Source organism: Pimephales promelas, chromosome 22, assembly GCF_988280905.1.
Source record: "Pimephales promelas chromosome 22, fPimPro1.hap1.1, whole genome shotgun sequence".
Classification (NCBI taxonomy): domain Eukaryota; kingdom Metazoa; phylum Chordata; class Actinopteri; order Cypriniformes; family Leuciscidae; genus Pimephales; species Pimephales promelas.
In genome coordinates this window covers 11902688-11922890 of record NC_142790.1, presented here as the reverse complement: position 1 = coordinate 11922890, position 20203 = coordinate 11902688, and the positions used below count along the sequence as shown (strand labels likewise).

Genomic DNA, 20203 nt, shown 5'->3' with positions numbered 1-20203 from the left:
TTACCAAAAATGGGAAGATGATAGCGATGTGGAGCACTAATCACTCAACCCTTTAATGCATTGCGAATCAACATAGCTTGTATGATTTCCATTTCCCGAGAGTAGATGTTAAAATTTTGTGCTGATTTGTACTCCGCTTTCGCCAAGATAAGCACAAACTAAGACGTAGCTTTCCAATGGCATACGCTTTTCCATCCATTTACACTTATTTCCTTCTGTCCGGTGTTAATGGCTGCAGGGTACTTGGCGCGTCATCACACACAATGGCTGCAACCACAGTGTGGTCTCCCCAGTGGACCAGCACGACAACCGTCTGCATTGAGCCGAGTTGGGGACATCTCTGACTCCCGTCCTTAAAGGATCAACTCCAGGCCAAACCCTGGTAAGTACGCGGGTAATGGATCCACTTCAAGACAGACCAGGACAGCAAGAATCGGCTCCAAGCCGAACAACGGTGGGTGTACAGGTAATGGCTCTTCTTCCAGGACAGTCAAGGCAACGGGAGATGAGTAACTCGCGTCTCTAACGGATCGGCTCCAGGCCGGACAATGGTAGGTACACGGGTAATGCCTCCTCTTCAAGACAAGCCAGGACAGCAAGAATCGGCTCCAAGCCGAACAACGGTGGGTGTACAGGTAATGGCTCCTCTTCCAGGCAGGCTAAGACAGCGGGGGATGAATTGCTCAGGTCGCTATATAAGACACACTCAACAAACACTGGTTAGGAAGACGCAACGCCCCTCGAGTTTAGGCGATCCAGCAGGTCAAAGCCACAAACTAAGGCGGGACTTTACTCCTCACACTCATGTATTCAGCAAAGCACTTCAAACGTGCAACTATCCACAATCTGCACTGCAATCCACACACTCACAGTGAACTGGGGCCTTTGCTCGTAGCTCCAAACGGGTTCCTCGTCTTTGGTGTGACTATAACTCTGGGACAGGTGCGGGGGCTGAATCCTCGTCCTTGAAGTATTTGGCCTCAAAGACGTCATGAAGGGTGGACAAATCATGGCTGGTTTTGAGAGATCAGAACATCATAATGTTAGTTTGAAGCAAACAATAATCCGACTAGTGCATACATAAGGGAACCAGATCTTCAACTTCGAGGAGATTATAGCTCAAAGACAGCACGAGAGATGGATAACAACAAACATATGGGCCTTGAAAAACCAGGACATCAAAGTGTTTAGTTCCCAACCAGTAATCATCCGACCATCGCATCCGTATGGGAACAACAAGTTTTGAGGATCAATATAGAAGGTAGTGTGGTACCTAACTGGTACCTAATGAAAATGAGAATTTATGCTATAATCTAGCTGGCTCATTTACAGTCTCTACATGAGTGCAAGATTGTTCATTAATGTGCACTGTCTTGAATAAGTAAATAAAGAGTGTACAAAAAGCAAGAAATTACTCGAGATCTCATAAATTAAAACAGTCAAAAACAAACAGTCACATTTACAGTAGAAACCTTTGAGCAGTTGGTTTAAGAAACATCAACACTGCCACACATCACAATCATCAGCATACAGTGGCTTTTCATATTTAGAGTTTATTTGTTCTTTCACACATTATTTTTCTATGACTGTTAGTAAAAATAGGTTTGGGGATATTTTTCAGGTTTAGTTTATTTCTGGGTACATATCTGTCCCTAAACTATGGCTGACAAGTCCCCCCCCCCCCCCCACCCCACACACAGGCAAACAAAGGGAGCTAAATGAAAGACAGGTGAACTTAATTAGTGACTAACATACTAATATGGTTAACTTATAGCTCCACATGAGTTCCTATAAGAGCAACAGTTTGATTGTAAAGGAACATTCTCTCAACCCCAGTTCAGGATTGCACATGGATTAAGTTTCGGAGTGTTTCTTTGGATTTTCAACTATACGGTGATGGTCCTATGCTTTTTTTGATTCGTTTTTTTCTCTCTCCATTCTTGCAAACATTGACTTGAATTAGTACAACAAAAAGGTTGTTTTTTTTTTTAATTCACTTCACTTGCCCTTGTGACAAAGTGCACTTTAGCATTTAAGTAAATAAAACTTTAAAATATACATAAGTGCAAGAATATAATGTTTTCAGACTTAATTGCCTGTTTATAGAAATGTAAATAAAACTGTGTTCTAGTTTAAAAGTACTGTATATGCAGTTAGCTGAAACAGTCATTGGTTTGACCCAAGCTTATCTCTCTATATATAATTACATAACTACTTGTATTGTCTTTGAAATATGGTTCGTGTAGTACTAAATTTACTGGGCATTTATGGTCAATTAACATTTAATCTGGTTGTGGTGTTTTACCTAATGCAACTTCTACTCTCAGAGCTTTAAACCGTATTCTATCAAACATACCATGTTCTTAAACGGAATGATTTCACTGAATCCAATCTTCATTGTAGGCTATAAAGATCAACATGGAGAAAATGGTCCTACAAATCCCTCTGATATTGCTGGTGCTGCATATACAAGGAGGAGAGTTGACTAGAAGTCCAGTTTGTTCACCCATTGCCGAAGCTCCACAGCCGGAAGTCGTGGAGTTCAACAACACGATCTATGCCACTTGTGAAGTAACTCCCAGCCCCAATTTGCCACCTTCCCAGCCAAAGATCTTTGGGCAAATCCTCTTCAAGCAGGTCTTCCCCGATGGAGTTTTAGAGGTGAAAGTCAACCTCCGTGGTTTCCCTGCCAAGGGTCGTCAAGAGCGTGCCATTGACGTCCATCGGTATGGAGACCTTAGTCAAGGCAGTGTCACTGTTGGTCCTCCTTACAATTCAAATGGTGTTGACCGCCCAAGTCGTCCTGGAGACATGGGCAACTTTGCTTCTGAGAAAGGAGTTATAAGGCTGTCCCTGGATCTCCCAGAGGCCAAGCTCTTCGGGGCTTATTCCATTCTGGGACGTTCGGTGGTGGTTCACGAGAAGGAGGGTGATTTTGGAATGGGGTCAGATGAGGAGAGTCAACCGAGTGGGTGTTCTGGACCGATAATTGCTTATGGTGTCATTGGTATTACTTCTCCAAGTCTGTGGCAGAAGACTGGACCGCTCCCCAGGAAAAGCTGTGGAGGAGGTCACTGAGAGACGGATATGGTGGAAAAGCAGATTCAAATGGGATAACCATGCTTTTTCCTTGTGTGTTTGCATATGTCCTACATTAAAGTGATTCTTAATACTCTGAAATGATATCCCTAGATTTATTGCCATTACAAACACTTCCAATGCTTTTGACTGGTTTCCTGGTGTCCAGCAATTCGTGTCTGTTTTGGTCTTTTCAGAGACTTTTTGGCCATAGCTCCCAATAGTAAACAGCTCCACTCTTAAAAAAAAAAATGTCCACTTTACCTGCGTTCATCCTATAGTTCGGGGGTACTCAATAGGCGGACCGCGGTCCGGATCCGGACCCAGACGCAATAAAATTTGGACCGAAGCCAAAATCAACATTATATAATTTATTCACGATCCAAGTGAATTTTCATTCATGCGTGATTTCACGCCTATATTGTGTTGGGAAATAAAGTTTATAATACAACTAGATGTGGGTTATCTTAACTTCTGTGTCTGTCTAATCCAAAGATCCAATCAGGAGCTGTAATAACTGTAATCACCATGACAACTCACTCACCCGTTGGCCGCGCTGTGCGTGTATGTGTGTGTGTGTCATTCGCAACACAGGCGCTAATCCATCTGCGGTAAACGTTTCTTTGCTAACGAAAATCATGGCGTGGTCAAAACCTGACAAAAAGAGAAAAGTCGATTCTGAAAATCGCGAATTTAAGACAGAGTGGACTGACAGATATGCATTTGTGCTGCCGGCGGGGAGCACAAAACCCATGTGTTTAATTTGCAACGAGACGGTTGCCATTGTCAAGAGTGGTAACGTAAAACGTCATTATGACTCAAAGCACGGACACTTTGACCAAAATTACCCGCTTCAATCTGAGGTAAGAGCCAGAAAAATCAAACAACTGCAATCATCATACCATGCAACACGCAGTGTAATAGTAAGATCAGCCACCCAACAAGAACGTGCAACTGAAGCCTCATTAAGAGTGGCATGGGTCTTAGGAAAGCACAAGAAACCATTCTCTGACTCGGAGATTGTGAAGGAATGCATGAATGAAATAGCAATTGCCCTGTTTGAGGGAACTCAAAAAGATGACATCATACAAAAAATAAACCAAATATCTTTGTCTGACTCCACTGCTGTAAAGCGAACTGAAGTCCTTGCTGAGGATTTGCTTGACCAAATGAAGTCTGCAATAAAAAAGGCTAAATGCATTTCATTGGCTTTGGATGAATCCACAGATAATACAGACAACGCACAACTTCTGGTGTTTGTCAGATTTTTTGATGAAGAGAAGGGAGAATTCTGTGAAGATGTGTTAGGCCTCACAGCCCTCCATGGACACACAAGAGGGGATGATATTTATGAAGCACTGATGGAGATGTTGAGAGACAGAGAGATAGACCTGAAGCATGTTATTTCCATTGCTACTGATGGAGCTCCATGTATGATTGGAAGAGAGAGGGGATTAGTGGCACGCTTGAGAGCTCATCACCCTGAGCTAATTGCATATCATTGCATAATTCATCAGATGGTTTTGTGTGCCAGTCTTGAAGAAAAGTATGCAGAGGTCATGACAACAGTAATGCGACTTGTGAACTTTTTGAGGGCATCATCTGCTCTGCAGCATCGCTTGTTGCGCTCATTCCTAACAGAGGTGAATGCAGAATTTGATGATTTGCTCCTTCACAACAATGTCCGGTGGCTTAGTAAAGTTCTGGAGCGCTTTTGGACATTACGGAAAGAGTTGGAAACCTTTCTGTTGGATCAGAAGAGTGCAAAAGCAAAACAATTTGTGGAATTTTTGCAGAATGAAGAAAAAATGGAAATTGTTGCATTTCTATCTGACATCACTTCCCATCTCAATGATCTGAACATGAAGCTCCAGGGCAAAAATAACACAGTGTGTAACCTCACATCAGCTGTCTGTGCCTTTCAGAAGAAACTGGAGCTCTTCAAGTGTGACTTACAGCAGGACCTGCTTCACTTCCCAAAGCTTTTAAATCAGACAGCAGGAACACATCGTCATCACAATCATGCTGAATTCCTGGACAAGCTGATAAAAAATTTCCAAACTCGCTTTGGAGATTTCCCTCTGGGAAAACAAGTCTTACTATGCATGGAAAATCCATTCCTTGTCAAAAACATCGCAGAATTTTCAACTGAAGCCCTGAAAATCTGCCCATGGGCTAGTGCTGCTTCTCTTCAATCAGAGCTAATTGAGCTTCAGGAAAACCTTGCACTGCAGGAGTCTCTCTGTGACCCTACCACCTTCTGGACTAAGATGGTCCCTGCAGCAGATGTCCCTTCCTTGCAGAAGGTGGCCCTTCAAATTCTCACCATGTTTCCATCAACATATTGTTGTGAGTCTGCCTTTTCAACTATGAATATGGTGAAAAACAAATACAGGAGCACCCTCAGTAATGAACACTTACATCAGTGTCTCCGCCTGGCCCTCACACCTTTCATGCCCAAGTTTAAAGAACTGGTGGCACAAAAAAGGTGTCACTTTTCACACTAATAAGGCCAAACCACATCAAGTTTTGTACATAGTTTGAACGTTTTGTGGGATTTACCACCATTTTTGTTGGAGTTCTGATTTTGGATTTTGACTATCACTGTTCCGGACCATGGACGCAAGAAAAATTTGGTGAGTGGACCTTTTAGGTTTCTAATTGAGTACCCCTGCTATAGTTTAAGTTTGCTTGTACTGTGCTTAATGGGTTTACACTTTCAGAGCATCACAATGGTCTATAAATAGACGCTATTTCTCTAAATGATAAAAGAGCGTTGCTTGATGCTATGACACTGATGGGTGTGACCACACCTCAAGGGTGGCTAGGGGAGGGTGGGGCACAACATAACGCCTTTTGACTTTATCAGTTTGTGTAAATCTGCTTGGGTTTAGGTTATTTATTTTCCCACATGTCTATTACAATTGTGGTTTTATTAATACAGTGTATACTTGATTCTTAATTTACCCAGAAAGAATGGAAGTGAAATGTGACAACATGGCCCATAGGTGGGGTACATTGTAACATGTGAGGGGCACATTGTAACATATGACCGCTTAAAATGCTATCTGATCTAATCAAAAAATAAATGTACAATTCAGACAATTTTTTTACGTTACCAGTATGATTTTTTTTCATGTAAAATAAAGGCTTTTTATATTGAAAATAAACAAATTTGAGTTTGACAAACACATCGCAAAACCCAGCTATACAGCATAGTTCAAAATAATTTCTCAACATTGACTCTCAGTTTTTATTAACATGTTTGTCGTGTTATCTCAATAGAATTCATAAAAGTATAGAATATGATAACATTTCTAATGGGGGCACATTGTAAACATGCCACAACTGGGCATTAAACCATGCTAGCGTCTTCTGCTAGTTAATCGAAGCATTAAAGAACTATATCAATTGCAGGGGTGGAAACTAACAAACTGTAGTTGAGTAAAAGTATTGTTACTTAATAATTGACTTGAGTGGAAGTACTGAAAAATAATATGACTCAAGTAAGAGTAAATAAGTAGTTTGCTTAAATATTCAAGTAACTGCATTACAAAGTTCTTTAGTAATATTTTTGTCTAATTTTACCAAAAATGGGAAGATGATAGCGATGTGGAGCACTAATCACTCAACCCTTTAATGCATTGCGAATCAACATAGCTTGTATGATTTCCATTTCCCGAGAGTAGATGTTAAAATTTTGTGCTGATTTGTACTCCGCTTTCGCCAAGATAAGCACAAACTAAGACGTAGCTTTCCAATGGCATACGCTTTTCCATCCATTTACACTTATTTCCTTCTGTCCGGTGTTAATGGCTGCAGGGTACTTGGCGCGTCATCACACACAATGGCTGCAACCACAGTGTGGTCTCCCCAGTGGACCAGCACGACAACCGTCTGCATTGAGCCGAGTTGGGGACATCTCTGACTCCCGTCCTTAAAGGATCAACTCCAGGCCAAACCCTGGTAAGTACGCGGGTAATGGATCCACTTCAAGACAGACCAGGACAGCAAGAATCGGCTCCAAGCCGAACAACGGTGGGTGTACAGGTAATGGCTCTTCTTCCAGGACAGTCAAGGCAACGGGAGATGAGTAACTCGCGTCTCTAACGGATCGGCTCCAGGCCGGACAATGGTAGGTACACGGGTAATGCCTCCTCTTCAAGACAAGCCAGGACAGCAAGAATCGGCTCCAAGCCGAACAACGGTGGGTGTACAGGTAATGGCTCCTCTTCCAGGCAGGCTAAGACAGCGGGGGATGAATTGCTCAGGTCGCTATATAAGACACACTCAACAAACACTGGTTAGGAAGACGCAACGCCCCTCGAGTTTAGGCGATCCAGCAGGTCAAAGCCACAAACTAAGGCGGGACTTTACTCCTCACACTCATGTATTCAGCAAAGCACTTCAAACGTGCAACTATCCACAATCTGCACTGCAATCCACACACTCACAGTGAACTGGGGCCTTTGCTCGTAGCTCCAAACGGGTTCCTCGTCTTTGGTGTGACTATAACTCTGGGACAGGTGCGGGGGCTGAATCCTCGTCCTTGAAGTATTTGGCCTCAAAGACGTCATGAAGGGTGGACAAATCATGGCTGGTTTTGAGAGATCAGAACATCATAATGTTAGTTTGAAGCAAACAATAATCCGACTAGTGCATACATAAGGGAACCAGATCTTCAACTTCGAGGAGATTATAGCTCAAAGACAGCACGAGAGATGGATAACAACAAACATATGGGCCTTGAAAAACCAGGACATCAAAGTGTTTAGTTCCCAACCAGTAATCATCCGACCATCGCATCCGTATGGGAACAACAAGTTTTGAGGATCAATATAGAAGGTAGTGTGGTACCTAACTGGTACCTAATGAAAATGAGAATTTATGCTATAATCTAGCTGGCTCATTTACAGTCTCTACATGAGTGCAAGATTGTTCATTAATGTGCACTGTCTTGAATAAGTAAATAAAGAGTGTACAAAAAGCAAGAAATTACTCGAGATCTCATAAATTAAAACAGTCAAAAACAAACAGTCACATTTACAGTAGAAACCTTTGAGCAGTTGGTTTAAGAAACATCAACACTGCCACACATCACAATCATCAGCATACAGTGGCTTTTCATATTTAGAGTTTATTTGTTCTTTCACACATTATTTTTCTATGACTGTTAGTAAAAATAGGTTTGGGGATATTTTTCAGGTTTAGTTTATTTCTGGGTACATATCTGTCCCTAAACTATGGCTGACCACCCCCCCCCCCCCCCCACAGGCAAACAAAGGGAGCTAAATGAAAGACAGGTGAACTTAATTAGTGACTAACATACTAATATGGTTAACTTGTAGCTCCACATGAGTTCCTATAAGAGCAACAGTTTGATTGTAAAGGAACATTCTCTCAACCCCAGTTCAGGATTGCACATGGATTAAGTTTCGGAGTGTTTCTTTGGATTTTCAACTATACGGTGATGGTCCTATGCTTTTTTTGATTCGTTTTTTTCTCTCTCCATTCTTGCAAACATTGACTTGAATTAGTACAACAAAAAGGTTTTTTTTTTTTTTTAATTCACTTCACTTGCCCTTGTGACAAAGTGCACTTTAGCATTTAAGTAAATAAAACTTTAAAATATACATAAGTGCAAGAATATAATGTTTTCAGACTTAATTGCCTGTTTATAGAAATGTAAATAAAACTGTGTTCTAGTTTAAAAGTACTGTATATGCAGTTAGCTGAAACAGTCATTGGTTTGACCCAAGCTTATCTCTCTATATATAATTACATAACTACTTGTATTGTCTTTGAAATATGGTTCGTGTAGTACTAAATTTACTGGGCATTTATGGTCAATTAACATTTAATCTGGTTGTGGTGTTTTACCTAATGCAACTTCTACTCTCAGAGCTTTAAACCGTATTCTATCAAACATACCATGTTCTTAAACGGAATGATTTCACTGAATCCAATCTTCATTGTAGGCTATAAAGATCAACATGGAGAAAATGGTCCTACAAATCCCTCTGATATTGCTGGTGCTGCATATACAAGGAGGAGAGTTGACTAGAAGTCCAGTTTGTTCACCCATTGCCGAAGCTCCACAGCCGGAAGTCGTGGAGTTCAACAACACGATCTATGCCACTTGTGAAGTAACTCCCAGCCCCAATTTGCCACCTTCCCAGCCAAAGATCTTTGGGCAAATCCTCTTCAAGCAGGTCTTCCCCGATGGAGTTTTAGAGGTGAAAGTCAACCTCCGTGGTTTCCCTGCCAAGGGTCGTCAAGAGCGTGCCATTGACGTCCATCGGTATGGAGACCTTAGTCAAGGCAGCGTCACTGTTGGTCCTCCTTACAATTCAAATGGTGTTGACCGCCCAAGTCGTCCTGGAGACATGGGCAACTTTGCTTCTGAGAAAGGAGTTATAAGGCTGTCCCTGGATCTCCCAGAGGCCAAGCTCTTCGGGGCTTATTCCATTCTGGGACGTTCGGTGGTGGTTCACGAGAAGGAGGGTGATTTTGGAATGGGGTCAGATGAGGAGAGTCAACCGAGTGGGTGTTCTGGACCGATAATTGCTTATGGTGTCATTGGTATTACTTCTCCAAGTCTGTGGCAGAAGACTGGACCGCTCCCCAGGAAAAGCTGTGGAGGAGGTCACTGAGAGACGGATATGGTGGAAAAGCAGATTCAAATGGGATAACCATGCTTTTTCCTTGTGTGTTTGCATATGTCCTACATTAAAGTGATTCTTAATACTCTGAAATGATATCCCTAGATTTATTGCCATTACAAACACTTCCAATGCTTTTGACTGGTTTCCTGGTGTCCAGCAATTCGTGTCTGTTTTGGTCTTTTCAGAGACTTTTTGGCCATAGCTCCCAATAGTAAACAGCTCCACTCTTAAAAAAAAATGTCCACTTTACCTGCGTTCATCCTATAGTTTAAGTTTGCTTGTACTGTGCTTAATGGGTTTACACTTTCAGAGCATGACAATGGTCTATAAATAGACACTATTTCTCTAAATGATAAAAGAGCGTTGCTTGATGCTATGACACTGATGGGTGTGACCACACCTCAAGGGTGGCTAGGGGAGGGTGGGGCACAACATAACGCCTTTTGACTTTATCAGTTTGTGTAAATCTGCTTGGGTTTAGGTTATTTATTTTCCCACATGTCTATTACAATTGTGGTTTTATTAATACAGTGTATACTTGATTCTTAATTTACCCAGAAAGAATGGAAGTGAAATGTGACAACATGACCCATAGGTGGGGTACATTGTAACATGTGAGGGGCACATTGTAACATATGACCGCTTAAAATGCTATCTGATCTAATCAAAAAATAAATGTACAATTCAGACAATTTTTTTACGTTACCAGTATGATTTTTTTTCATGTAAAATAAAGGCTTTTTATATTGAAAATAAACAAATTTGAGTTTGACAAACACATCGCAAAACCCAGCTATACAGCATAGTTCAAAATAATTTCTGAACATTGACTCTCAGTTTTTATTAACATGTTTGTCGTGTTATCTCAATAGAATTCATAAAAGTATAGAATATGATAACATTTCTAATGGGGGCACATTGTAAACATGCCACAACTGGGCATTAAACCATGCTAGCGTCTTCTGCTAGTTAATCGAAGCATTAAAGAACTATATCAATTGCAGGGGTGGAAACTAACAAACTGTAGTTGAGTAAAAGTATTGTTACTTAATAATTGACTTGAGTGGAAGTACTGAAAAATAATATGACTCAAGTAAGAGTAAATAAGTAGTTTGCTTAAATATTCAAGTAACTGCATTACAAAGTTCTTTAGTAATATTTTTGTCTAATTTTACCAAAAATGGGAAGATGATAGCGATGTGGAGCACTAATCACTCAACCCTTTAATGCATTGCGAATCAACATAGCTTGTATGATTTCCATTTCCCGAGAGTAGATGTTAAAATTTTGTGCTGATTTGTACTCCGCTTTCGCCAAGATAAGCACAAACTAAGACGTAGCTTTCCAATGGCATTAGCTTTTCCATCCATTTACACTTATTTCCTTCTGTCCGGTGTTAATGGCTGCAGGGTACTTGGCGCGTCATCACACACAATGGCTGCAACCACAGTGTGGTCTCCCCAGTGGACCAGCACGACAACCGTCTGCATTGAGCCGAGTTGGGGACATCTCTGACTCCCGTCCTTAAAGGATCAACTCCAGGCCAAACCCTGGTAAGTACGCGGGTAATGGATCCACTTCAAGACAGACCAGGACAGCAAGAATCGGCTCCAAGCCGAACAACGGTGGGTGTACAGGTAATGGCTCTTCTTCCAGGACAGTCAAGGCAACGGGAGATGAGTAACTCGCGTCTCTAACGGATCGGCTCCAGGCCGGACAATGGTAGGTACACGGGTAATGCCTCCTCTTCAAGACAAGCCAGGACAGCAAGAATCGGCTCCAAGCCGAACAACGGTGGGTGTACAGGTAATGGCTCCTCTTCCAGGCAGGCTAAGACAGCGGGGGATGAATTGCTCAGGTCGCTATATAAGACACACTCAACAAACACTGGTTAGGAAGACGCAACGCCCCTCGAGTTTAGGCGATCCAGCAGGTCAAAGCCACAAACTAAGGCGGGACTTTACTCCTCACACTCATGTATTCAGCAAAGCACTTCAAACGTGCAACTATCCACAATCTGCACTGCAATCCACACACTCACAGTGAACTGGGGCCTTTGCTCGTAGCTCCAAACGGGTTCCTCGTCTTTGGTGTGACTATAACTCTGGGACAGGTGCGGGGGCTGAATCCTCGTCCTTGAAGTATTTGGCCTCAAAGACGTCATGAAGGGTGGACAAATCATGGCTGGTTTTGAGAGATCAGAACATCATAATGTTAGTTTGAAGCAAACAATAATCCGACTAGTGCATACATAAGGGAACCAGATCTTCAACTTCGAGGAGATTATAGCTCAAAGACAGCACGAGAGATGGATAACAACAAACATATGGGCCTTGAAAAACCAGGACATCAAAGTGTTTAGTTCCCAACCAGTAATCATCCGACCATCGCATCCGTATGGGAACAACAAGTTTTGAGGATCAATATAGAAGGTAGTGTGGTACCTAACTGGTACCTAATGAAAATGAGAATTTATGCTATAATCTAGCTGGCTCATTTACAGTCTCTACATGAGTGCAAGATTGTTCATTAATGTGCACTGTCTTGAATAAGTAAATAAAGAGTGTACAAAAAGCAAGAAATTACTCGAGATCTCATAAATTAAAACAGTCAAAAACAAACAGTCACATTTACAGTAGAAACCTTTGAGCAGTTGGTTTAAGAAACATCAACACTGCCACACATCACAATCATCAGCATACAGTGGCTTTTCATATTTAGAGTTTATTTGTTCTTTCACACATTATTTTTCTATGACTGTTAGTAAAAATAGGTTTGGGGATATTTTTCAGGTTTAGTTTATTTCTGGGTACATATCTGTCCCTAAACTATGGCTGACCACCCCCCCCCCCCCCCCCCACAGGCAAACAAAGGGAGCTAAATGAAAGACAGGTGAACTTAATTAGTGACTAACATACTAATATGGTTAATTTGTAGCTCCACATGAGTTCCTATAAGAGCAACAGTTTGATTGTAAAGGAACATTCTCTCAACCCCAGTTCAGGATTGCACATGGATTAAGTTTCGGAGTGTTTCTTTGGATTTTCAACTATACGGTGATGGTCCTATGCTTTTTTTGATTCGTTTTTTTCTCTCTCCATTCTTGCAAACATTGACTTGAATTAGTACAACAAAAAGGTTTTTTTTTTTTTAATTCACTTCACTTGCCCTTGTGACAAAGTGCACTTTAGCATTTAAGTAAATAAAACTTTAAAATATACATAAGTGCAAGAATATAATGTTTTCAGACTTAATTGCCTGTTTATAGAAATGTAAATAAAACCGTGTTCTAGTTTAAAAGTACTGTATATGCAGTTAGCTGAAACAGTCATTGGTTTGACCCAAGCTTATTTCTCTATATATAATTACATAACTACTTGTATTGTCTTTGAAATATGGTTCGTGTAGTACTAAATTTACTGGGCATTTATGGTCAATTAACATTTAATCTGGTTGTGGTGTTTTACCTAATGCAACTTCTACTCTCAGAGCTTTAAACCGTATTCTATCAAACATACCATGTTCTTAAACGGAATGATTTCACTGAATCCAATCTTCATTGTAGGCTATAAAGATCAACATGGAGAAAATGGTCCTACAAATCCCTCTGATATTGCTGGTGCTGCATATACAAGGAGGAGAGTTGACTAGAAGTCCAGTTTGTTCACCCATTGCCGAAGCTCCACAGCCGGAAGTCGTGGAGTTCAACAACACGATCTATGCCACTTGTGAAGTAACTCCCAGCCCCAATTTGCCACCTTCCCAGCCAAAGATCTTTGGGCAAATCCTCTTCAAGCAGGTCTTCCCCGATGGAGTTTTAGAGGTGAAAGTCAACCTCCGTGGTTTCCCTGCCAAGGGTCGTCAAGAGCGTGCCATTGACGTCCATCGGTATGGAGACCTTAGTCAAGGCAGCGTCACTGTTGGTCCTCCTTACAATTCAAATGGTGTTGACCGCCCAAGTCGTCCTGGAGACATGGGCAACTTTGCTTCTGAGAAAGGAGTTATAAGGCTGTCCCTGGATCTCCCAGAGGCCAAGCTCTTCGGAGCTTATTCCATTCTGGGACGTTCGGTGGTGGTTCACGAGAAGGAGGGTGATTTTGGAATGGGGTCAGATGAGGAGAGTCAACCGAGTGGGTGTTCTGGACCGATAATTGCTTATGGTGTCATTGGTATTACTTCTCCAAGTCTGTGGCAGAAGACTGGACCGCTCCCCAGGAAAAGCTGTGGAGGAGGTCACTGAGAGACGGATATGGTGGAAAAGCAGATTCAAATGGGATAACCATGCTTTTTCCTTGTGTGTTTGCATATGTCCTACATTAAAGTGATTCTTAATACTCTGAAATGATATCCCTAGATTTATTGCCATTACAAACACTTCCAATGCTTTTGACTGGTTTCCTGGTGTCCAGCAATTCGTGTCTGTTTTGGTCTTTTCAGAGACTTTTTGGCCATAGCTCCCAATAGTAAACAGCTCCACTCTTAAAAAAAAATGTCCACTTTACCTGCGTTCATCCTATAGTTTAAGTTTGCTTGTACTGTGCTTAATGGGTTTACACTTTCAGAGCATGACAATGGTCTATAAATAGACACTATTTCTCTAAATGATAAAAGAGCGTTGCTTGATGCTATGACACTGATGGGTGTGACCACACCTCAAGGGTGGCTAGGGGAGGGTGGGGCACAACATAACGCCTTTTGACTTTATCAGTTTGTGTAAATCTGCTTGGGTTTAGGTTATTTATTTTCCCACATGTCTATTACAATTGTGGTTTTATTAATACAGTGTATACTTGATTCTTAATTTACCCAGAAAGAATGGAAGTGAAATGTGACAACATGACCCATAGGTGGGGTACATTGTAACATGTGAGGGGCACATTGTAACATATGACCGCTTAAAATGCTATCTGATCTAATCAAAAAATAAATGTACAATTCAGACAATTTTTTTACGTTACCAGTATGATTTTTTTTCATGTAAAATAAAGGCTTTTTATATTGAAAATAAACAAATTTGAGTTTGACAAACACATCGCAAAACCCAGCTATACAGCATAGTTCAAAATAATTTCTGAACATTGACTCTCAGTTTTTATTAACATGTTTGTCGTGTTATCTCAATAGAATTCATAAAAGTATAGAATATGATAACATTTCTAATGGGGGCACATTGTAAACATGCCACAACTGGGCATTAAACCATGCTAGCGTCTTCTGCTAGTTAATCGAAGCATTAAAGAACTATATCAATTGCAGGGGTGGAAACTAACAAACTGTAGTTGAGTAAAAGTATTGTTACTTAATAATTGACTTGAGTGGAAGTACTGAAAAATAATATGACTCAAGTAAGAGTAAATAAGTAGTTTGCTTAAATATTCAAGTAACTGCATTACAAAGTTCTTTAGTAATATTTTTGTCTAATTTTACCAAAAATGGGAAGATGATAGCGATGTGGAGCACTAATCACTCAACCCTTTAATGCATTGCGAATCAACATAGCTTGTATGATTTCCATTTCCCGAGAGTAGATGTTAAAATTTTGTGCTGATTTGTACTCCGCTTTCGCCAAGATAAGCACAAACTAAGACGTAGCTTTCCAATGGCATTAGCTTTTCCATCCATTTACACTTATTTCCTTCTGTCCGGTGTTAATGGCTGCAGGGTACTTGGCGCGTCATCACACACAATGGCTGCAACCACAGTGTGGTCTCCCCAGTGGACCAGCACGACAACCGTCTGCATTGAGCCGAGTTGGGGACATCTCTGACTCCCGTCCTTAAAGGATCAACTCCAGGCCAAACCCTGGTAAGTACGCGGGTAATGGATCCACTTCAAGACAGACCAGGACAGCAAGAATCGGCTCCAAGCCGAACAACGGTGGGTGTACAGGTAATGGCTCTTCTTCCAGGACAGTCAAGGCAACGGGAGATGAGTAACTCGCGTCTCTAACGGATCGGCTCCAGGCCGGACAATGGTAGGTACACGGGTAATGCCTCCTCTTCAAGACAAGCCAGGACAGCAAGAATCGGCTCCAAGCCGAACAACGGTGGGTGTACAGGTAATGGCTCCTCTTCCAGGCAGGCTAAGACAGCGGGGGATGAATTGCTCAGGTCGCTATATAAGACACACTCAACAAACACTGGTTAGGAAGACGCAACGCCCCTCGAGTTTAGGCGATCCAGCAGGTCAAAGCCACAAACTAAGGCGGGACTTTACTCCTCACACTCATGTATTCAGCAAAGCACTTCAAACGTGCAACTATCCACAATCTGCACTGCAATCCACACACTCACAGTGAACTGGGGCCTTTGCTCGTAGCTCCAAACGGGTTCCTCGTCTTTGGTGTGACTATAACTCTGGGACAGGTGCGGGGGCTGAATCCTCGTCCTTGAAGTATTTGGCCTCAAAGACGTCATGAAGGGTGGACAAATCATGGCTGGTTTTGAGAGATCAGAACATCATAATGTTAGTTTGAAGCAAACAATAATCCGACTAGTGCATACATAAGGGAACCAGATCTTCAACTTCGAGGAGATTATAGCTCAAAGACAGCACGAGAGATGGATAACAACAAACATATGGGCCTTGAAAAACCAGGACATCAAAGTGTTTAGTTCCCAACCAGTAATCATCCGACCATCGCATCCGTATGGGAACAACAAGTTTTGAGGATCAATATAGAAGGTAGTGTGGTACCTAACTGGTACCTAATGAAAATGAGAATTTATGCTATAATCTAGCTGGCTCATTTACAGTCTCTACATGAGTGCAAGATTGTTCATTAATGTGCACTGTCTTGAATAAGTAAATAAAGAGTGTACAAAAAGCAAGAAATTACTCGAGATCTCATAAATTAAAACAGTCAAAAACAAACAGTCACATTTACAGTAGAAACCTTTGAGCAGTTGGTTTAAGAAACATCAACACTGCCACACATCACAATCATCAGCATACAGTGGCTTTTCATATTTAGAGTTTATTTGTTCTTTCACACATTATTTTTCTATGACTGTTAGTAAAAATAGGTTTGGGGATATTTTTCAGGTTTAGTTTATTTCTGGGTACATATCTGTCCCTAAACTATGGCTGACCACCCCCCCCCCCCCCACAGGCAAACAAAGGGAGCTAAATGAAAGACAGGTGAACTTAATTAGTGACTAACATACTAATATGGTTAATTTGTAGCTCCACATGAGTTCCTATAAGAGCAACAGTTTGATTGTAAAGGAACATTCTCTCAACCCCAGTTCAGGATTGCACATGGATTAAGTTTCGGAGTGTTTCTTTGGATTTTCAACTATACGGTGATGGTCCAATGCTTTTTTTGATTCGTTTTTTTCTCTCTCCATTCTTGCAAACATTGACTTGAATTAGTACAACAAAAAGGTTTTTTTTTTTTTAATTCACTTCACTTGCCCTTGTGACAAAGTGCACTTTAGCATTTAAGTAAATAAAACTTTAAAATATACATAAGTGCAAGAATATAATGTTTTCAGACTTAATTGCCTGTTTATAGAAATGTAAATAAAACCGTGTTCTAGTTTAAAAGTACTGTATATGCAGTTAGCTGAAACAGTCATTGGTTTGACCCAAGCTTATTTCTCTATATATAATTACATAACTACTTGTATTGTCTTTGAAATATGGTTCGTGTAGTACTAAATTTACTGGGCATTTATGGTCAATTAACATTTAATCTGGTTGTGGTGTTTTACCTAATGCAACTTCTACTCTCAGAGCTTTAAACCGTATTCTATCAAACATACCATGTTCTTAAACGGAATGATTTCACTGAATCCAATCTTCATTGTAGGCTATAAAGATCAACATGGAGAAAATGGTCCTACAAATCCCTCTGATATTGCTGGTGCTGCATATACAAGGAGGAGAGTTGACTAGAAGTCCAGTTTGTTCACCCATTGCCGAAGCTCCACAGCCGGAAGTCGTGGAGTTCAACAACACGATCTATGCCACTTGTGAAGTAACTCCCAGCCCCAATTTGCCACCTTCCCAGCCAAAGATCTTTGGGCAAATCCTCTTCAAGCAGGTCTTCCCCGATGGAGTTTTAGAGGTGAAAGTCAACCTCCGTGGTTTCCCTGCCAAGGGTCGTCAAGAGCGTGCCATTGACGTCCATCGGTATGGAGACCTTAGTCAAGGCAGCGTCACTGTTGGTCCTCCTTACAATTCAAATGGTGTTGACCGCCCAAGTCGTCCTGGAGACATGGGCAACTTTGCTTCTGAGAAAGGAGTTATAAGGCTGTCCCTGGATCTCCCAGAGGCCAAGCTCTTCGGAGCTTATTCCATTCTGGGACGTTCGGTGGTGGTTCACGAGAAGGAGGGTGATTTTGGAATGGGGTCAGATGAGGAGAGTCAACCGAGTGGGTGTTCTGGACCGATAATTGCTTATGGTGTCATTGGTATTACTTCTCCAAGTCTGTGGCAGAAGACTGGACCGCTCCCCAGGAAAAGCTGTGGAGGAGGTCACTGAGAGACGGATATGGTGGAAAAGCAGATTCAAATGGGATAACCATGCTTTTTCCTTGTGTGTTTGCATATGTCCTACATTAAAGTGATTCTTAATACTCTGAAATGATATCCCTAGATTTATTGCCATTACAAACACTTCCAATGCTTTTGACTGGTTTCCTGGTGTCCAGCAATTCGTGTTTGTTTTGGTCTTTTCAGAGACTTTTTGGCCATAGCTCCCAATAGTAAACAGCTCCACTCTTAAAAAAAAATGTCCACTTTACCTGCGTTCATCCTATAGTTTAAGTTTGCTTGTACTGTGCTTAATGGGTTTACACTTTCAGAGCATGACAATGGTCTATAAATAGACACTATTTCTCTAAATGATAAAAGAGCGTTGCTTGATGCTATGACACTGATGGGTGTGACCACACCTCAAGGGTGGCTAGGGGAGGGTGGGGCACAACATAACGCCTTTTGACTTTATCAGTTTGTGTAAATCTGCTTGGGTTTAGGTTATTTATTTTCCCACATGTCTATTACAATTGTGGTTTTATTAATACAGTGTATACTTGATTCTTAATTTACCCAGAAAGAATGGAAGTGAAATGTGACAACATGACCCATAGGTGGGGTACATTGTAACATGTGAGGGGCACATTGTAACATATGACCGCTTAAAATGCTATCTGATCTAATCAAAAAATAAATGTACAATTCAGACAATTTTTTTACGTTACCAGTATGATTTTTTTTCATGTAAAATAAAGGCTTTTTATATTGAAAATAAACAAATTTGAGTTTGACAAACACATCGCAAAACCCAGCTATACAGCATAGTTCAAAATAATTTCTGAACATTGACTCTCAGTTTTTATTAACATGTTTGTCGTGTTATCTCAATAGAATTCATAAAAGTATAGAATATGATAACATTTCTAATGGGGGCACATTGTAAACATGCCACAACTGGGCATTAAACCATGCTAGCGTCTTCTGCTAGTTAATCGAAGCATTAAAGAACTATATCAATTGCAGGGGTGGAAACTAACAAACTGTAGTTGAGTAAAAGTATTGTTACTTAATAATTGACTTGAGTGGAAGTACTGAAAAATAATATGACTCAAGTAAGAGTAAATAAGTAGTTTGCTTAAATATTCAAGTAACTGCATTACAAAGTTCTTTAGTAATATTTTTGTCTAATTTTACCAAAAATGGGAAGATGATAGCGATGTGGAGCACTAATCACTCAACCCTTTAATGCATTGCGAATCAACATAGCTTGTATGATTTCCATTTCCCGAGAGTAGATGTTAAAATTTTGTGCTGATTTGTACTCCGCTTTCGCCAAGATAAGCACAAACTAAGACGTAGCTTTCCAATGGCATTAGCTTTTCCATCCATTTACACTTATTTCCTTCTGTCCGGTGTTAATGGCTGCAGGGTACTTGGCGCGTCATCACACACAATGGCTGCAACCACAGTGTGGTCTCCCCAGTGGACCAGCACGACAACCGTCTGCATTGAGCCGAGTTGGGGACATCTCTGACTCCCGTCCTTAAAGGATCAACTCCAGGCCAAACCCTGGTAAGTACGCGGGTAATGGATCCACTTCAAGACAGACCAGGACAGCAAGAATCGGCTCCAAGCCGAACAACGGTGGGTGTACAGGTAATGGCTCTTCTTCCAGGACAGTCAAGGCAACGGGAGATGAGTAACTCGCGTCTCTAACGGATCGGCTCCAGGCCGGACAATGGTAGGTACACGGGTAATGCCTCCTCTTCAAGACAAGCCAGGACAGCAAGAATCGGCTCCAAGCCGAACAACGGTGGGTGTACAGGTAATGGCTCCTCTTCCAGGCAGGCTAAGACAGCGGGGGATGAATTGCTCAGGTCGCTATATAAGACACACTCAACAAACACTGGTTAGGAAGACGCAACGCCCCTCGAGTTTAGGCGATCCAGCAGGTCAAAGCCACAAACTAAGGCGGGACT

General features: G+C 41.4%; 5 protein-coding genes across 5 annotated transcripts; all 5 read left to right on the top strand.

The window, feature by feature from the left end:
• Nucleotides 1-2409: 2409 nt before the first annotated feature.
• Nucleotides 2410-3180, top strand: LOC148969579 (extracellular superoxide dismutase [Cu-Zn]-like). The gene has a single exon (XM_089125631.1). It carries the CDS (start codon nucleotides 2419-2421, stop codon nucleotides 3076-3078), a length of 660 nt encoding a protein of 219 aa, XP_088981757.1. The 5' UTR covers nucleotides 2410-2418; the 3' UTR covers nucleotides 3079-3180.
• A 1469-nt stretch (nucleotides 3181-4649) lies between these two features.
• LOC148969578 (SCAN domain-containing protein 3-like) lies at nucleotides 4650-5585 on the top strand. The gene has a single exon (XM_089125424.1). The coding sequence runs from the start codon at nucleotides 4650-4652 to the stop codon at nucleotides 5583-5585; it is 936 nt and encodes a 311-aa protein (XP_088981550.1).
• A 3476-nt stretch (nucleotides 5586-9061) lies between these two features.
• LOC148969577 (extracellular superoxide dismutase [Cu-Zn]-like) lies at nucleotides 9062-9833 on the top strand. Its single transcript, XM_089125433.1, has one exon. It carries the CDS (start codon nucleotides 9072-9074, stop codon nucleotides 9729-9731), a length of 660 nt encoding a protein of 219 aa, XP_088981559.1. The 5' UTR covers nucleotides 9062-9071; the 3' UTR covers nucleotides 9732-9833.
• Nucleotides 9834-13314: 3481 nt separating this feature from the next.
• LOC148969576 (extracellular superoxide dismutase [Cu-Zn]-like) lies at nucleotides 13315-14085 on the top strand. The gene has a single exon (XM_089125620.1). It carries the CDS (start codon nucleotides 13324-13326, stop codon nucleotides 13981-13983), a length of 660 nt encoding a protein of 219 aa, XP_088981746.1. The 5' UTR covers nucleotides 13315-13323; the 3' UTR covers nucleotides 13984-14085.
• Nucleotides 14086-17562: 3477 nt separating this feature from the next.
• LOC148969575 (extracellular superoxide dismutase [Cu-Zn]-like) lies at nucleotides 17563-18333 on the top strand. Its single transcript, XM_089125626.1, has one exon. The coding sequence runs from the start codon at nucleotides 17572-17574 to the stop codon at nucleotides 18229-18231; it is 660 nt and encodes a 219-aa protein (XP_088981752.1). The 5' UTR covers nucleotides 17563-17571; the 3' UTR covers nucleotides 18232-18333.
• The last annotated feature ends 1870 nt before the right edge of the window (nucleotides 18334-20203 follow it).